At 40.4% G+C, this 16037-nt stretch overlaps 1 protein-coding gene across 1 annotated transcript in view; it reads left to right on the plus strand.

Annotated features, from left to right (window-relative positions):
* The first annotated feature begins 1270 nt into the window (after positions 1-1270).
* The window catches only part of khdrbs3 (KH domain containing, RNA binding, signal transduction associated 3), a 91874-nt gene continuing 77107 nt past the window's right edge, over positions 1271-16037 (plus strand). Inside the window, exon 1 of the mRNA XM_046417746.1 lies at positions 1271-1762. Within this exon, the coding sequence (XP_046273702.1) occupies positions 1672-1762 (91 nt within the window). The 5' untranslated portion in view covers positions 1271-1671. The remainder of the gene's footprint in view (positions 1763-16037) is intronic.

Consider the following 16037-nt stretch of genomic DNA (forward strand, 5'->3'; position numbering starts at 1 on the left):
AACAGGGTTTTCTTATTTAACGAATTCATAAACACGCCTGGTGGAAAAGCATGCTTGACCTATGAGAAGGTGATTGGATTTCCTGAGAACTATTGACAGGTTGTCCTAACAAGTAAAAGCAACCTGAGGAGCCATGGAGCCCAAATCAATTGCTTAAATGAGTGAAGACAATTATGTAGCCTCCTGAGATGTTCCTGTAACTGTAACTGCACTTATATTTACATACGTCACCTGAACATATACGCCCATTTAAATAACTCTGTATGTGTGCCTTCACTTTGTATTTCTATACTTACTGTAAAAATACATGTGAAAACTCCAAGAAAACACACACACATATATACTGTATATATATGTATATAAAACTGTCCACTGTCCACACTCGTGTCTGTTTTACTCTTCAGAAAGTTTATAGATAAAGTTAAAGGTTTCTTCTCTCACCAGTAAAGCTATATTACTCCCAAAGCTTTCCTGCCAAGTCTGCATCATGTCTTTGACAAATTCTTTCTGTAAGTGTTAACTGAAAACTGATCTGGAAACTTTTCACGGGCACACAGTGAATGTCACCCAGAAACATGTACACTTGTCACCCACATCTGCTTTGTATGGATCAGTTGGGGTCGCCTGAGTGTATTAATGTGTGCAGAAAAAAACGTCCAGGCGCCTGAAAAACATTCAGTTCGTTCGTTCATCGTGTGTCAGTCTGTTTTTGCTAATTTGATTTTCGAATGTGTTTTAGCTCTTTGCACCACTAATATCAAATGAATGCTGAATTGTTTCTTAACCTTATGGCAACATGGAGTCCTGACAGCATCATTACTTGTTACTGTAGTGTTTCCTCTGGTGTTTTTAATCTGGCTCACTATCACATGTGTTCTGGTAGGTAGTTAGCGAATCAGTGTGTGCTCAAATCTCTTCTTATGAGCAGTTGTGGAGGTTTTGGTGAATGGAGTCAGTGATGAAATCATACAAATAGCTCCCCGCCTTTCTTTTTTTAAATCCTAAGTCATTTTTGGACTTTAAGTCTTTATTTTGTAGAGATAGCCTACTGTATGTATTACTAACATTACATATGAGCAAATAGGCTTTGATAGTTTTAATAATGGCTGCTATCAGCTGCAGGCGCTCAGTGTTTGAGAGACGCCGTCTCTGTTCCTGGTAACTTTATGTTAATGGTGGTAATGGCGGGACCGAGCACCGCGGACAGCTCCGGGCGTGTTGCTCCGCCCCTTTCACCGGCTGCGTGTCGCGCTCGGCCACCAATAGCAGCTGCTGCTTCAGTTCAGTTTAGCAGCGGATACAACAGAGCGAGCTTCAAAGAGCCTGTCCGCCCAGAGAGCAAAGGGAACCTCACTCCGGCTGTGATGCGCAGAGGGGCTCTGCTGGCTGAACAACACTTCGATGGGATAAAACCTCCCGGTCACATTTAACAGCTTATCGTGTGTGTGTGTGTGTGTGTTTTTGTATGTGTGTGCGTGTGCGCCGCGAGGACTGAGAAATGCTCCTGTAGCGCGAGCGCGACTGACATAAACGCCAGCGTTTTTGCCTCGCAGAAATATTTGGAGTTAACTTGGAGACGTTTGGACGCTGAGCAAGTTTTGGTTTTTTTTTTTTGGTATTAACTTTAATCACATTTCAGCCGTTTGCTTGGAGCCCAAAGTCCAGGACGAGATGGAGAGCGAAAAGTACCTGCCGGAGCTTATGGCAGAGAAGGACACACTGGACCCGTCTTTTCAGCACTCCCTCAGGCTACTGGATCAAGGTAAATGTCCGTGCGTAAACACTGAACTAAGCAGGTTAGCTGAGTGAAAGCAGGCTGAGTTTACACCACAGTGTTAGGTTTAAGTCACGGTGTTGGGCTGCAGGCTACATGACTCCACCAGCCCGCCCACTTCAAGTTATAAATAAAGAGGTTTGTGGGTCTACTTACAATTTCCTGTTTGGTCACACTAAAATAGCAAGGACCTTTTAGCATCGTGGCTGTTTTGCCAAGTTGTTGTGCATCAGTGGTGCCGTGGTCGACCCTCTGTAGAGTAGAAGTTAGTAAATATTAACGCAGCTTTGGCTGCACCTGCTTCATTGCTCACAGTCTTTAGGTTCACAAAGTTTTCATTTGAAGTATGTTGGTAGGTCAGACCATACTTGATGAAATTCTTACCGCTGGCACCTCTAAATTAGGGTTTTTGTTTTGATCTGGCACAAAGCTGGAAAACTGTAAATGACTGTAACTGATCAAAGTGCGTATTTGTGCAGAAAATCCACCCATGTTAGTTGGCATAACATAAAATGATGGTCAACAGTTTATGGGTGGAAGAAGCAGTGAAACACTAAAACCATTTGACATCCCACTTTGCAGGCTGCAGTCATCTCAATCCCATGCAGACATGTGTAAGCTGTGGTGCAAGTAGTGGAAAAATCACACTCTTATTCAAATGTACATGTGTTTCCTCCTTTGAAGAAGTGGACGTGACTGAAATGGAATTCTGTGCGGATGGATCAGCAGCGCTCGCAGACGCTTTAATTAATCCGTTGCACAGCCTTCTGCTTTGAAGCTGTCGGAATTTTTGCAAACACCTCTTCAGATGCAGCCCCGTGGAGCTCCTCATGTGGGAAGTGCACTGTAATGGCATCCAAGTGCATCGTTTGAGTACCACTCACGGGCTTTGTCTAGCAGACTGTTGTTGGCTTTAAAGGTAACAGACAAGGAGCACTAGTGTGTAAACAGTCCTGCTGCAAGGTAACTAATTCTATTGAAACCCCCACATGCGGCTCCTACAGCAGCAAGCTGTTCTTACTCAGACAACCATGTCCCTTCTAGTTCCTGCTTCCCAGACTTTGGGCCTCATGGGGTCTTTGAAAGGTTTCCAAAGGGGGGGCCTAGCAAAGCGAGGCATGATTTAATTTTAATGTTGTTTACTTGCTTGAGTTTACCAAAGTGACAAACAGAATGACTTTCCTATCCTGTTACCTTCTAAACCTACAGTATGAATATACATGTAAGGCTGCAACTAATGTTTATTTTAATTATTGATTAATCTGCAGTTTATTTTCTCAATTAATTAACTGGGAAATCTAGTCAGAAAATAATATCCCTCACAACTTCCTAAAGCCCAGAGTGATTCAAATTGCTTGTTTTGTCTGACAGTTGAAAGATTTTCACCTGCGTAATGTAAAAAAAAGAGAAAAGCAGCAAAACCTCATGGCCAAACGTCTGGCGTTTTTGCTCCAAAGAATAACTTAAAAGACGAGTCACTTGTGATCAGTTTTCTGTCTGTCGACTCTTTGATTAATTGACTGAATCAAGTCAGCTGGATCGTTTCATTTCCATGTTGCTTTCTCCGACTGTCACAAATGCAACATATCTTCCTCTTTAATGCAGTAAGTTTCATTCATACTGAAATGGGTTTTGTGGTGAAATTAACTGTATTTTGGAATTGTTGGGAGTTTCTGACATGAAAGAGTTTGGCGCTCCTGCTACGTCCTGAATTAGCCGACTAATAAATTAATTATAATGTGCTGGTCGAAGAAAACGTGGCAGATGCTTCACTGTAGTGTAAGAGCCAGTGATTCCAGATTTAAACCTCGTGCAGTGTATTTTCAATGTAGTGATGCGTAATGTTGGGGTCATGGATGTAATGGTTCAGTAAGCTGATTCGTGTACAGAAAGGTAAAATGACCTTTGTTCTACTCACTGCTTTCGCTATCAGATGCTTTCGTTACTCTAATCTGAGCTAGTCACCCCCCCCCCCCCAAAAAAAAAAACACGTATCCTTCCTCACCAAGACTGGGGCTCTGAATGCTTAATTCCAGCTGCAAGACAATTAGCAACTGCTTCCTTGACAGAGTCTCTGTCACAGTTCTTCATCCACACTGCAGGTTTCCTGTAGAGTTATAGCAAAAATTGGCCACTTTTCAAAATCAAATATAAATGATGAAATACTTGAGGCAGGACAAGCCAAAAAAAGAATCAGAAAATGTTCTCCCGGTGTTTTTCAAGCATTCACATAGTTTTACCTAACACAAGTTCTTGATGTAACACTTCCAGTAAAGTTAGTTTGTGATATTTCTGTCGGGGGCAAAGATTGCAGTTGGACACCATCGCAAGTGGCAGAATTAATCCGTGACATTTTATAAAGTAAGCACAACTCTGCGCTGCACAAAATTTGGCCGAAAACAGTCTGCCACAACTCCAAAACTGTAAATACTGTTATCTCTCTCTTACACAACAGATGGAACACGATGCAGCTTAATAGAGCACTTCTTCTGCCATCTTGCTGATGAGTTCTGGACTTGATTATGCAATTGGCAGGGGAAGCAGGGAACAGAGCTAGAGTAACTAGAGTTACTGCTTGCAAGCGGCGAATATGAGATTACTCTAGGTCTGGGGAGACTTCCATTCAGGAGAAATTAGGGAAGCATTGTGTTGGACGCTCGGGGACAGGGCGGGCTGCTTTGATAAGTTTGGGCCATTTGCAGAGCTCTTCTCCCAGAAGGACCGTATCTCTGCCCCTGTGACAAACCTCTCGCGGTCAGCAGCAGACACTTGGAGCTAGAGAAATATCTTAAACCAAAATAAGAGAGAAGCTGGACCAGCAGCCTACATAGAATGAAAACTCCTCAGCGGCATGCTAATGACAGGCTTGTAGGTACGGAAACACATCAGATAGTATGAAGTGTATCTGCTATTTGCATAAAATAAATGCTGTCCTGTTGGAGGCACAGGGGCTACATGCAACACTTCCAGTATTTATTTATCAGTTATTGTTGTTGGGTGTGGATTCTTGACAATGGAAACATTAGTTTGACAGGAAAACTTTGTGGCTGTTCCTTTATTATTTGAAAGTTTAATTAGCATTCAAACATGGGGAAAAATTAAATATTCAGTGTGACCCATTGCTCACAGTGTTGCCCTCAGTAAAGTAGGCCAGAATTTTCAGTTTCACCACAAGTGATCTGAGTAACAGATATTATTAGCACATTGTTAGCATTTTCTGGTCATTATTGAGTATGGTTGTGAGATGCAATTGAAATCTTCAGAAAATCTGAAAAAAATCTTTTTGGTCTCAGTATTTTTTCAATTAGTCAGTTTATTTTAAAAGATGTGAAAAAACTATACTTGATAAATGACTTAAATGACTGAGAGTGCCAGAATTGTTGATCTTTACTCTTTGAAACTTATCTGGTTATTTCTGAGAGCCCCTTTTATATCAAAAATGTTTTAAAATGTTTTACAAAGGGCTGCAGTATGTTGTTATGTGTGAAATAAAAAATAGTTATATATATATATATAAATCAAAATAAGTTATTGTTGTCTGCACAGTGACATAATTACTTAAATGGACAACATTTTGATTTTGTCAGGTTAATTGTTGCTTGAAATTTGAAAACAAACACATAGTTTGTTCATTTGTTAATTTAGAATAACCAGTGATGGACTCCTACATAATACTTTCACTTCACTACATTTTGGAGTCAAATATTCTACTTTTTATTCATCTACATATATTTGAACTTTGCAGATTGAGATTCTTCAGTGCTGATTTGATATAGCTCACGAGTGAGACCTCAGAGTAGCAGTGATTTATTTTATTGACAATCAGGCAAAAGAAAAACACAGATAATCTGAAAAATGCTCATCAAAAAAATGTATATCATGTGCATCACATCTCAAACATATTGAAAATACCTAAAATATTTACATAAAAGCAAACATTCAAAAATATGACATTAAAAACTCCCACATTATTGTCATTATTACTAATGTAACTGTCCCAGCTGTTTACTTACTGAATGTATATTATCTTTGTGTGAATCTCCCACAAAGGTTGTGTAAACAATAACATTTTTAAAATGTAAAGTCGCTCCTTGCACCAGATGTATTCTGTTTGTTCAGCATGTGGATGCGGAACAGCAAGCATCCACTCTGAATGTTTCAGGACCTCTGGCCCAGTTTGGATGTCCTAACCTCGGTGCTGCACATAAGCTCCATATCTTGTGCTTTTTAATTGGATATTCCACAGCAGGAGCTCAGCACAATGTTTGCATTACATTAACAGCCTCAGAGAGTTTACCCACAAAGAAAAACAACAACAAGAACAGCAACCCCAAAAACATACATAACAGGCACAGACGGAGCAGGTGTGGGGAAAGTATCATTATCCTACGATGCCCCGTCATTAATTCATACATTTCCATCTCATCAACAGAGCAGAGGAGTATATTTAGCTGCACTTGAGTTTTTGCCCCCAGTGAGAGAAGTTCCTGGGTTAGAATGCCCAGAAGTGAACAAAAATAAGCTTTGGCATAGGATCAAAGGCAGAGATATCGTTTTGTTGGGGAAACAGTGCTTGATAGCGATAATGATCTGTGGATCTGCGGCTGGCCGACACGCTGAGCCACACAGTGAGGTGGAGGCGCAGCCGCAGACCTGGACCTGCCTGAGGCCGACAGCTGGATTGTGATTTGACCCAGGGATGTAGTGAACCTGCAAGTGAACTGTACGAGTGCAGACGGGGAAGCTCCAGCGACCGGCTCTGCATTCAGACGAGCCGTGGAAGTCTGCCGAGCGGTGCTGTGGCTAAGGGGTGTTTGTGGAGCTCTGTCTGTGCTTTGCTGAAGCCTCCCACTGGCATCCGTGCAGGCCGCGACTAACACGGGCAGACCCCAGCTATAAAACATAACAGCATCTCGTTTACACGACGCGGCGAGTCATGTGGTTGCATTTATTTCATTGCTAATGTAGGATGAATGTTCCCACTTGTTATTGGAACTATAATGAGCCAACGGTGCTGTGACTTCGGTCTTTTCCTGCTCAGATACAGCGTTCAAGAGGCTTTAATGTAGCTGAAATGTCAGACCTGGAATATTAACACGAGTCATCTGTGTTCCTCTGCATGTAAACTAGCAGATACTGTCATTCTTATTGCAAAGCAATTAAATATATCATAACAGTGCAGGAAGAAGCCATGTGCAGTGATTTCCAGTTTCACCTGGAACAACATAATTGACCTTCTCTAAGAGCTGGAAAGCTGGGATTGACTAGTATGTTGTTTTTTGTTTTTGTTTTTTGTTTTTTTTTTTTTGTTGTTGTTTGATTATTAGTAATGAAGAGACCGATAACTGATTTTTGGAAGCAACATACATTCACAGTAAAAATAAACATTTCTGTCTTGAATAACCAGTGCAGGAATATAGCTAAGTATGATTTATTCAAGTACTGTACTTGAATACTGTACAGTTTTTAAAGTACTTAAGATTGCGAAAAAAAAAAAAAAACAACAACAACACACAACAATTTTTCAAGTGTTGAGGTATTGATAAAAACCTACTTTCTCCTGTTTACAAGTCATGCCACCAAAGCTGTCTTATTAATTGCATTTACTCCTCTCCAGCTGTTGGCTGATTGGTCCTTCCTTGCAGCTCCACAGCCATTCCATCATCATCCACGCAATTCCATGACCATATTGCACGGGATAGAGTCTCCACCTGGTGCAAAGCTCGCCTTGGGCTCAGTTTGTTGATTTAATGTCGAGACTGTCAAATGTCCGTGTTCAACATGCTGTTTCGGTATTAACGCTGCATTCATACTTCAAATGCCACAAAGATGGGCAGTTTCCTCCTCCACCTGCGTGCATACGTCGCTGAGGGCTTGCCTTGAGCTATCCAAGCAGAGACCATAGATTAAAGCGGCCAGCCAAGGCAGCTTAAATAATGCAAACTGCACTTGTTTAGATGGGAGTATGCTGAAAGCCGATATTCCACATTTCCACAGCTTGGTTTTCAGTGGGGTTGTAAAAGCGAGGTGACATTGCTTTGTTGATACCGTACCCTCAGTTTTTTTTTTTCTGCAAAACACTGTTGTTTCAATTAACAAAGAAAGCCAAAGTTCTCTAGTCTAGTGTAGTCTAAACCCAAGCAGCCATTCGAAAACATCAAAATTAGAATTTGTGTAAACAAGACTCAATTGGCAATAAAGGCAAACAAGCTCTGTAGCTCAACAAGCACAGGCAAATGGCTATCGAGAGCAGACCATGCGATTTTCTCTGCATCACTTATAGATCCATTAATAATCATTTTATTGGACGATAAGGCTCTCTGCAGTGCTGCCCAAGACAGGACGCAGACAGATCAGGATTACACTGGATTAGTTTGAAAAGCAGAAGAAACCCCCAGACTGTATCAATCTGTTTACTGTGCCTGAGGCTGAGAGACAAAGGGAGACGGGAATGGAAAAGAAAGAGAGGGTAGGAGTGGGTTGGCAGGGCTGTAGAGGAAGCAGTCTGTTTCCCCGGGGAAAGGTTATTTGTAAGGGGATTGTACCAAAGTCAGTTACAAAAGGGAAAATGCAATCTGAAGGAGTGTGGGGTGGGGGCGGGGGTGGGGAACAAAAAAAAATGGAGGGCCGAGATGGAATGGGAGAAATCGAAGAAAACAAAAAGCAGTTATGGGAGTGCTGCCGTAGATGTGTTCGAGATAAATAAAAAAGTTGAGTCCTAAAAGAAAATAAAGAAACTCTGACTAGTGTTCACCCCGACTTTTACACCATGTACCTCCATCTCCTCTTTTGTAAAATGTAAAATACCTTTATGTTGAGTGTATTGCGTACCTACAGGTGAAAGACTAGAAGGAGTGGCACATCTCATCCATGACTAAATGACTGTCATTGCTTCTGCGATGAAAGACAAGTGTGATTTCCCACTTCCTCGAAGCCTAGGAATGGTGTAAATTCATTGCTTATTCATTTTTGACACCGTGGAAGCTTTCCAAACACATTTCACACTCTGCACATGTACAGGAACATCCTTTTATGATGAGAGTGTTGTTCTTTTTTTTGTTTCACCTTTAGTGGGGAGGGGAGATACTTTGAGCCCAGCCCTTTATCTTCAGCTTTATTAGAGTTAATATTTGACTTTGGAGCTTGTTTTTACTTGAAGGGCTCCTTGTGCCCCTGCTCCTGCCTTGATCTCCCCCATGACACCAACTGCTTCCCTTTTCCTCTTCTTTATTTATGTCGTTTTGTGTGGTTGGCACCTCAGTAGAGTGGATTGCACTGGATTAGCTTCTCCGCCTTCCCAACTGATCCGATCCATTTTGTGTAATCCAACTCAATTTAATTATGTTTATCGTTCCACCTCGCTGGTGCAGAGGAGCAGCAGCACACCTCTACCAAGATAAGCCCGGGGACCTTGTGCCTTTCTGCTGGCAGAGTGTGTGCCTGAGCTTGTTGCTTTATAAACAGATGGTGTTTGTCACCTACACTTGCAGTAAATACTGTGTTAGGTACAATATTATGATTCAGAGCTTCCCTCAAACATTATTGTGACATGGAAAAAATAGCCAAGGTTGAAGATCATTACCTCATTTTGTTGTTGTTGTTGTTATGGGAATTTGTACAGTTTAGCAGGCTCTCCATCCTTCGCCCCCTCTGATGTTGGGAGAATTAATGTGCTTACTATGTATACAGTCTTCTTTATTACTTCTCTGAGTCTAATCCTTGGCATTGGATATCAAAGCTCACAATAAAAGCCCAAAAATGTTTTTTCAAGCACTCTCTTGCCAGTTCAAGGACTCAGAGATAATATGGCTATGTTGAAAATTTTACTTTTTCTTCCTTCTGAATGTAGCAATTGTGCGGCAAACAGCGTTATTTTTTGTGGCAGGTTAAATTTATTCATGCCCTTCAGGGACTGAGCTTAGAATTTCTACATGGGCGAGAAGTGCCTCCAGTCCAGTGGTCAGACACTTGCAGGTTCGGTGTAGTCAGCTGCACTCAGCAGCAGATGTTACAGCCTAACGAGAAGTGATAGAATAAGACAAGTAATAGATCCTGCTTTGTTTTCTGTCCTTAATCCTCCTGCGTGCTTTTTTTTTTTTTAACTCTGAATTCTTTATTTTAGATTAATTTGAACTTGCCTATACTTAACAGCCTAAAGTCAAGCTGTTGTTGTGAAATAGATGTGATAGTCTAACAATGGCATAAGCATCAGTGCTGAAAAAGAAAAAAAATAAAAAATAAAAAATTGAAAGCCAAATCGAACTGTGACACCTAATATTTTAACTTTGAGTTGTGCTGAGTAATATGGCACTTATTTTTTCCAAACAAGACTTGCTATGTCACAGTATACAGTGAAATTAATTGAGTCGAACACTTCAGTGATATGTAAAACATGCAAAAAATCCCACAGTAAAACAGGACCAGGTTTCCTACTTCTGTCAGCATAAATAAATAATAAATGTCAGTTTGATGTTTTTGAATGAAACATTTCTAAACATAATCATTCTTTCATAACTAACCATTCACAGCAGTAGTCTTTTGTTATGCATGAAAGCCCAGCCGAAATCTCATTTTGTCACCCCTTTGTAGTCAAAAATACTGTCAAGGTGACAAGGCAAAAGATAGGACTCTTTTGTGAGACTTGTAATAGGACAGCTAATGTGAGTTGTTGTTCAGGGTGACTGTTGTGCAGCAGGCTGCTCTCTGGCTCAGTTTGATCGTCTGCGCTGACTGTGACATCACTGCTTTGTGCAAGACGTGACGGGCTGAATCAATACAAGGTACACTATGTGGGCAAAAGCATTGGGACACCTTACTATTCTAATGACATCGTATTCTAAATACATAGGCTCTGGGACACAGTCATGCTGGAATAGAAAAGGACCTTCACCAAACTGTTGCCACAAAGTAGGAAGCATAGCATTGTCCAAAATGTCTTGGTATGCTGAAGCATTAAGATTTCACTTTAGTGGAAGTAAGGGGAAGAACCCAAGTCCTGAAAAACAGCCCCATCCCAATACTTTTGTCTATGTAGCGTATCATGTATGTGGACGAATGAAGCAACAGTATTCTGTTGAAGTAATCTAGAAAATAATACAAAGTAGAACATTTTTGTTTCTGATCTTAAAGGAGAGCACAGATAGACAGAAATCGTTTCCTTTCAGTTGGACTTTAGGTATTAAATGTTATACAGTATTCACCTTTGAAAACAGAGAAATAGGCACAGGCTTTGGTGGTGGTGAGCATGAATCTTTAATGATGGAGGGCGGTGGTTGGAAAGCAGTAAATGAAAGTACAGTCCGCTTTCTGGGTTTTTGGAGCAGGAAAAGTTCTCTTGTAATGTTCTGAGACAGGAGCAGAGATGGATGCTCATTTACCACCAGTGCCAGGAGACCTTTCCTCGTGCCCCTGCTGGGCTGCTTGCTTCGCTGTGTCCCCCGTCTCTATTTTAAGAGCATGATATTAAAGCCTAATTGTGTTCAGAGTTTTTATCTCCCTCTGTTTCTTGTGCCCTTTTTTTCCATCGCAAAGCATGCCAACAAAATCATTAAAAATAGAATATGATGCAAAGGACATTATGTGATCCCTGTGTGTATTCAAACATACTTACTGAATGATCTCATTCCCTCATTTCTTTTAATACAGCACAGCGACCAGATGGAGCACATATATTGTTTTTTTGTCTGTTTTTTGTCTGCCTGTTAACATGTCACCGCTGTTGCAATTGGCTGTAAAGCATTAATTAAGTCTTATAGGCACACCGTAAACAAGGGGTCAAACCAGGATATACGACCCCCATAACGAGCTCAGTTATCCACTCTCTCCTATGTAATAAAATCATACTGCTGCCGTCTGTTTGACACTCCAGCTGACGGCTCATACGTGCTCCTTTGCTGTGCCTTTTGGCAGCACCTCTTGTTAAAGTTTGACCTATGATAGGCCCAATAAGAGGCTTGTTAAAGTTTGACCTGGAAGTGTATCTCTGTCTGTCTGCTTATTAAATCTGTGTCTGTCTCTCTCACTGCAGCCATCATTAGTGCGCTGAAAAAGTTTGGAGCTTCTGTTTTGGCTTTGTTTGTTTTTTGTATATGCTTGATAAAACCTTGCAGCCATGCAACATACTGTGAGGAGTGCGTGGCTCTCACAAAAGCAACAGATTGGAGTTTTAATTATACAAACCTTAAAGGGACAGATGTTCTGCATGCAGAAATTATTTGGGCGGAGCCATAGAGCTTTAATTTCTTGTTAGTTGCTTTGTACTTGGGGGGGGAATTAATATAACAATCATTTTTGAGGAAATATAAATATTCCTAAATAATTATGCTTGTTTCTAGAATAATCCATGTACGGCTTTCTTTGATCCAGGTCCTTCACAGAAATAATGTCAGCATTCAACAAGACCGGATCAGGCGGGTGCTTCTTTTTAATTCAAGGAAATTTTTTTAAACACTTGACTTGGTTGTTGTTAATTAGAGATGTGAGAAAATATCGATACGCTTGAGTATGGCGTTATTGTGTTTTGTGATACTGTATCGATTCTCAAAAATGCTGTTTTAATACTTTTTAGTTTACGTGCAAAGATTTGTGGCTGTAGTTTATTTTGCCCACACATAGAACACACTTATATGTAAATATAAATATTCAAAATACACAGTAACCCCTGTATCGTGACACATATTCTATCACCAGATTCTTGCCAACAGACAACCCCATTTAAAATCATACAACTCAGAGTTATGAATGGGAATCAATTTTGATAGTGTTACACAGTATTAGCTGTAATGCCAGTGTCATTTTAGAGTGGACCAACTATTATTTAATTAAATCCTGAATCAAATTTATGGTTTCATCCTTTAAAAAGTACTTTTCTTGGGGGACTATTTTTAGATGCGGACTGATACATATTGTATAAAACTTTTTACAGCACGAAGGCAGAAGATGTGGGACTGGCTTAAACTACTGTGTGTGTGTGTGTGTGTGTGTGTGTGTGTGTGTGTTCCTGGTAGTAGTTATGTTCATGTCACAGTGGGCTCACAGGACTAGAGGAGACCTTACTTGTATCATCATTTCATTGATGGTTCTGGTCTTCTCATGGGATTTCCAGCCTTAAGTATCTGAAATACATAACTTCACATTCTGAAGATTTTAAGACTTAGTGGGCAAACCATGTGATAGAGACATTTATAGAAGTAAAACTCCAAACCCTGCAGCTGCAGCTATCTATTAGGCAGCCCATTCATTAGTGACAGGATCACAAGTATCAGCGCTCAATTCTTTTCTGTCATATGTAATGCAACTCTGGCAAAGATGACTGTAATTACAGTGAGCGTGCAGTCCACACAGTCAACACCTCCCGAGCTGGCGTGTCGATGGGAGGCTGCAAGAGGTGAATGGATAAAAATCAAGTTTATAGATCTGTGGTCCGCACGCACCCACCCTCCTCTGGAGGGCCCGGGTTTTAATTGCTGTCTGACCAGGGTTGGTTCTGTGCGAAGATGGGCCGCGTTGATATGAGAAGTAGGGGGAAGAAATGTTTTTTTGTTTTTTGTTTTTCTCTGCGGTTGTCGTATTGACAGCTTCTCATCCTGGAGGAGCTGATAAGAACACAGGATCGAGGGAGACATCCAGAGGAGTGGATTGCATTTCAGGTTCAGGAATCGGAGCTGTATTTTGGGAATCCGGTGAGCCTTGGAGGTCCTGTGTCTGGATGCATACAGCAGTGTTACTGAAAGCCATACAGCTGATGGAAAAAATCCAAGCAGGTGTTGTGCTTGAGCAAAGAGTAACCTTGTAGCATAAATGAAACAGCTGGATGCATGAGGAGTGTTGTATTCAAAATCAATGAGGGAAAGTGCATTGATTTACACAACAACACACAAACACAGGGGACCTCGCTGCACACTTTCTGTTAGGTCACTGTTTCAGTGCTGCTTTATTTACAGGAGCATCTGCTCAGACACATTTAGACTGAAACAAAGGAGGATTTATACCAGCTCCCTACTCTTTGTATTTATTTATATACTGTCATTAGCTTCTGAAATTAGTGCACCTAATTAAGCATTTGTTGATTTAACAATTACAGCAGCAGAAGGATGTAAACACTGAAAGAAATTATAGAATCATTTGTGACTGGCATAATGTAGACTACAGTGATTTAGTAATTATGTAAGAGTATAATGATTCATAAACTATAACCCTGCAACTGAGGGTGTTGAAACCTGATCTCAATAATTTTGCATTGGTGAAGCTGACAGTTTTTGGTACAGTTTTTCCATCTTAAATTTGATCATGTTTATGCCAAGAAATGACTGCCATGTAGTGTTCACTTTTATTTTTCTTGGTGTTGAAAAGACTCATAAAAATAAATAAATAAATAAATAAACACACTTTACAATGTCATAAGTTACAAAACTCTAAGGATACAAGAGGTTGCCAACAGAATATATCATGTGAAGAAAAAAATCAGAAAAATTCAGTTTAACTACAGACTTTTCAGAGCAATTCAGCTGCACCCTGCTCAGGGAGGAGCTTGCATGTATCAGAGGAGGATCACATCACCGATCAATATGTGATGTGTAACAAAAGCCAAATGTCGGGGTACAATAATACACGTATCTAATCCTCGTGTAAAGTGACATCACTGCAAACACTTGACTTATTGCTCCCTTTACTTCCTTACACAGTGCGTTCGAGGCTGGAGAATCTACAGCGCTGTAGGACAAATTGCACTATACGTGTCATAGATCTCTCTGTCAGAAGTACATTACCCCCACTGAGCTCCTCAGGTCGCACAGCCAGAGATAATTGTGACTCCTGCTGAGAGGGAAGAGCCCAGCTTACAGGAGCCACTTTCTGTTCATCACAAGGCACCCATTCAAAGCCTCCTCCTTCAGAGTTAAAGTGGGAATGTTGTGCTCATTCCCTTCATGTTTTTCTTATATCCTCTCCATTTTTAGAGGTAGTTCCAGCTAGCAGCGAGGGTCCTCTGAAGATTTCCACTTCACTTTTCCTATGGGTTTTTTTCAATTCACGGTATGCAGAAATGAAGGTATGATGGGATTTATAGAGGAATCTGAATCTGTCACGTCTTCTTCTATGACATATGTTACCCTCAGTTAAAACGTGACTGTCAGCTGTGTTAGTGTTCTAGTTAATGTAAATGTAAGTGTTTCAAAAGGTGTTTTTTGAACATGATCTCTTTTAATGTGTCCACAACAGAATTTTGTATGTGGAACTAAGCACATTAGCTTCATTTGTGTTTCAAAAAACAAAAAACAAAAATCACAATGTAAATTATACTTACCACTACTTGTTTTTTAGTGTTCATGAACAACATTAAATTACTTAAGTGAGTAAGTGTGCTGGGCAGTAATTTAGTTAAAGCTTTTTTTTTTTCTTTATAAAGCTTGGGGTTTTTGTTCAGTCATTTCCTGTTTTATTTTGTAGCTCATCTCCTCATGTGTCTTGTTTGCTTTACATGTCTTTGTCTTTTTCCCGCCTTGTTTCACCTGTTCCTGTTCTTTGTGCTCCTTTATCCGTTTGCCAGCTTGGACTGATCAAAACATAGCCTGCCTCTCCTTGGTGTGTGTATTGTGTCTTCTTGTATTTTGATTATTAAATCACTTTCTGTGGCCTCTGTTTTCCTTGTGTTCTTTCTACACAGCGGTGACAAGGTGTAAGTTCACAAAATATATTTTAATGCAGAAATATTGCTTATTGTATCTTTAAAGATAAGAAGGAAAAAAGATAATTTTCTTGTTCAGTACACAAAGGGGCTTTGCAGCTATAACTTCACTTGGTCTGGTATGACCAGTAGTTTATAGTGAATAATGTTTGCAAACAAAAACAGGTTTTACTGAGTCACTGTTGCTGATTTTATGACTCATCTCCCCTCATTCTACTGTTACACTACCTTTTACCAGTTAATTATCCTCATTATCCTGCTGCTTGAGCAAAGACCGTTACATAGAATATTGTTAAAGTTTTTCCCTCTTAGCGCACTAATAGATGTAAAATACACCAGAAGCTGACATGTTACCATTTCATCAACACTAAACTGTGACTACCATGTCATATTAGTCCTAGTGAGTTTCTAATCAGACATTTCCATACCAAAACCTAACAAAAAAAATATTCAATGCAACTCACATCATGTGAACACACTGAAGCGTTTGTGTCCTGTAACACTCATTCACACACACAAACGCACGTCCCAACTCCACTCCCTTGTGCTGCTGCAGACCACTTTCTACTCTCACTGCTT

This window comes from Scatophagus argus, chromosome 17, assembly GCF_020382885.2.
Source record: "Scatophagus argus isolate fScaArg1 chromosome 17, fScaArg1.pri, whole genome shotgun sequence".
NCBI lineage: Eukaryota > Metazoa > Chordata > Actinopteri > Scatophagidae > Scatophagus > Scatophagus argus.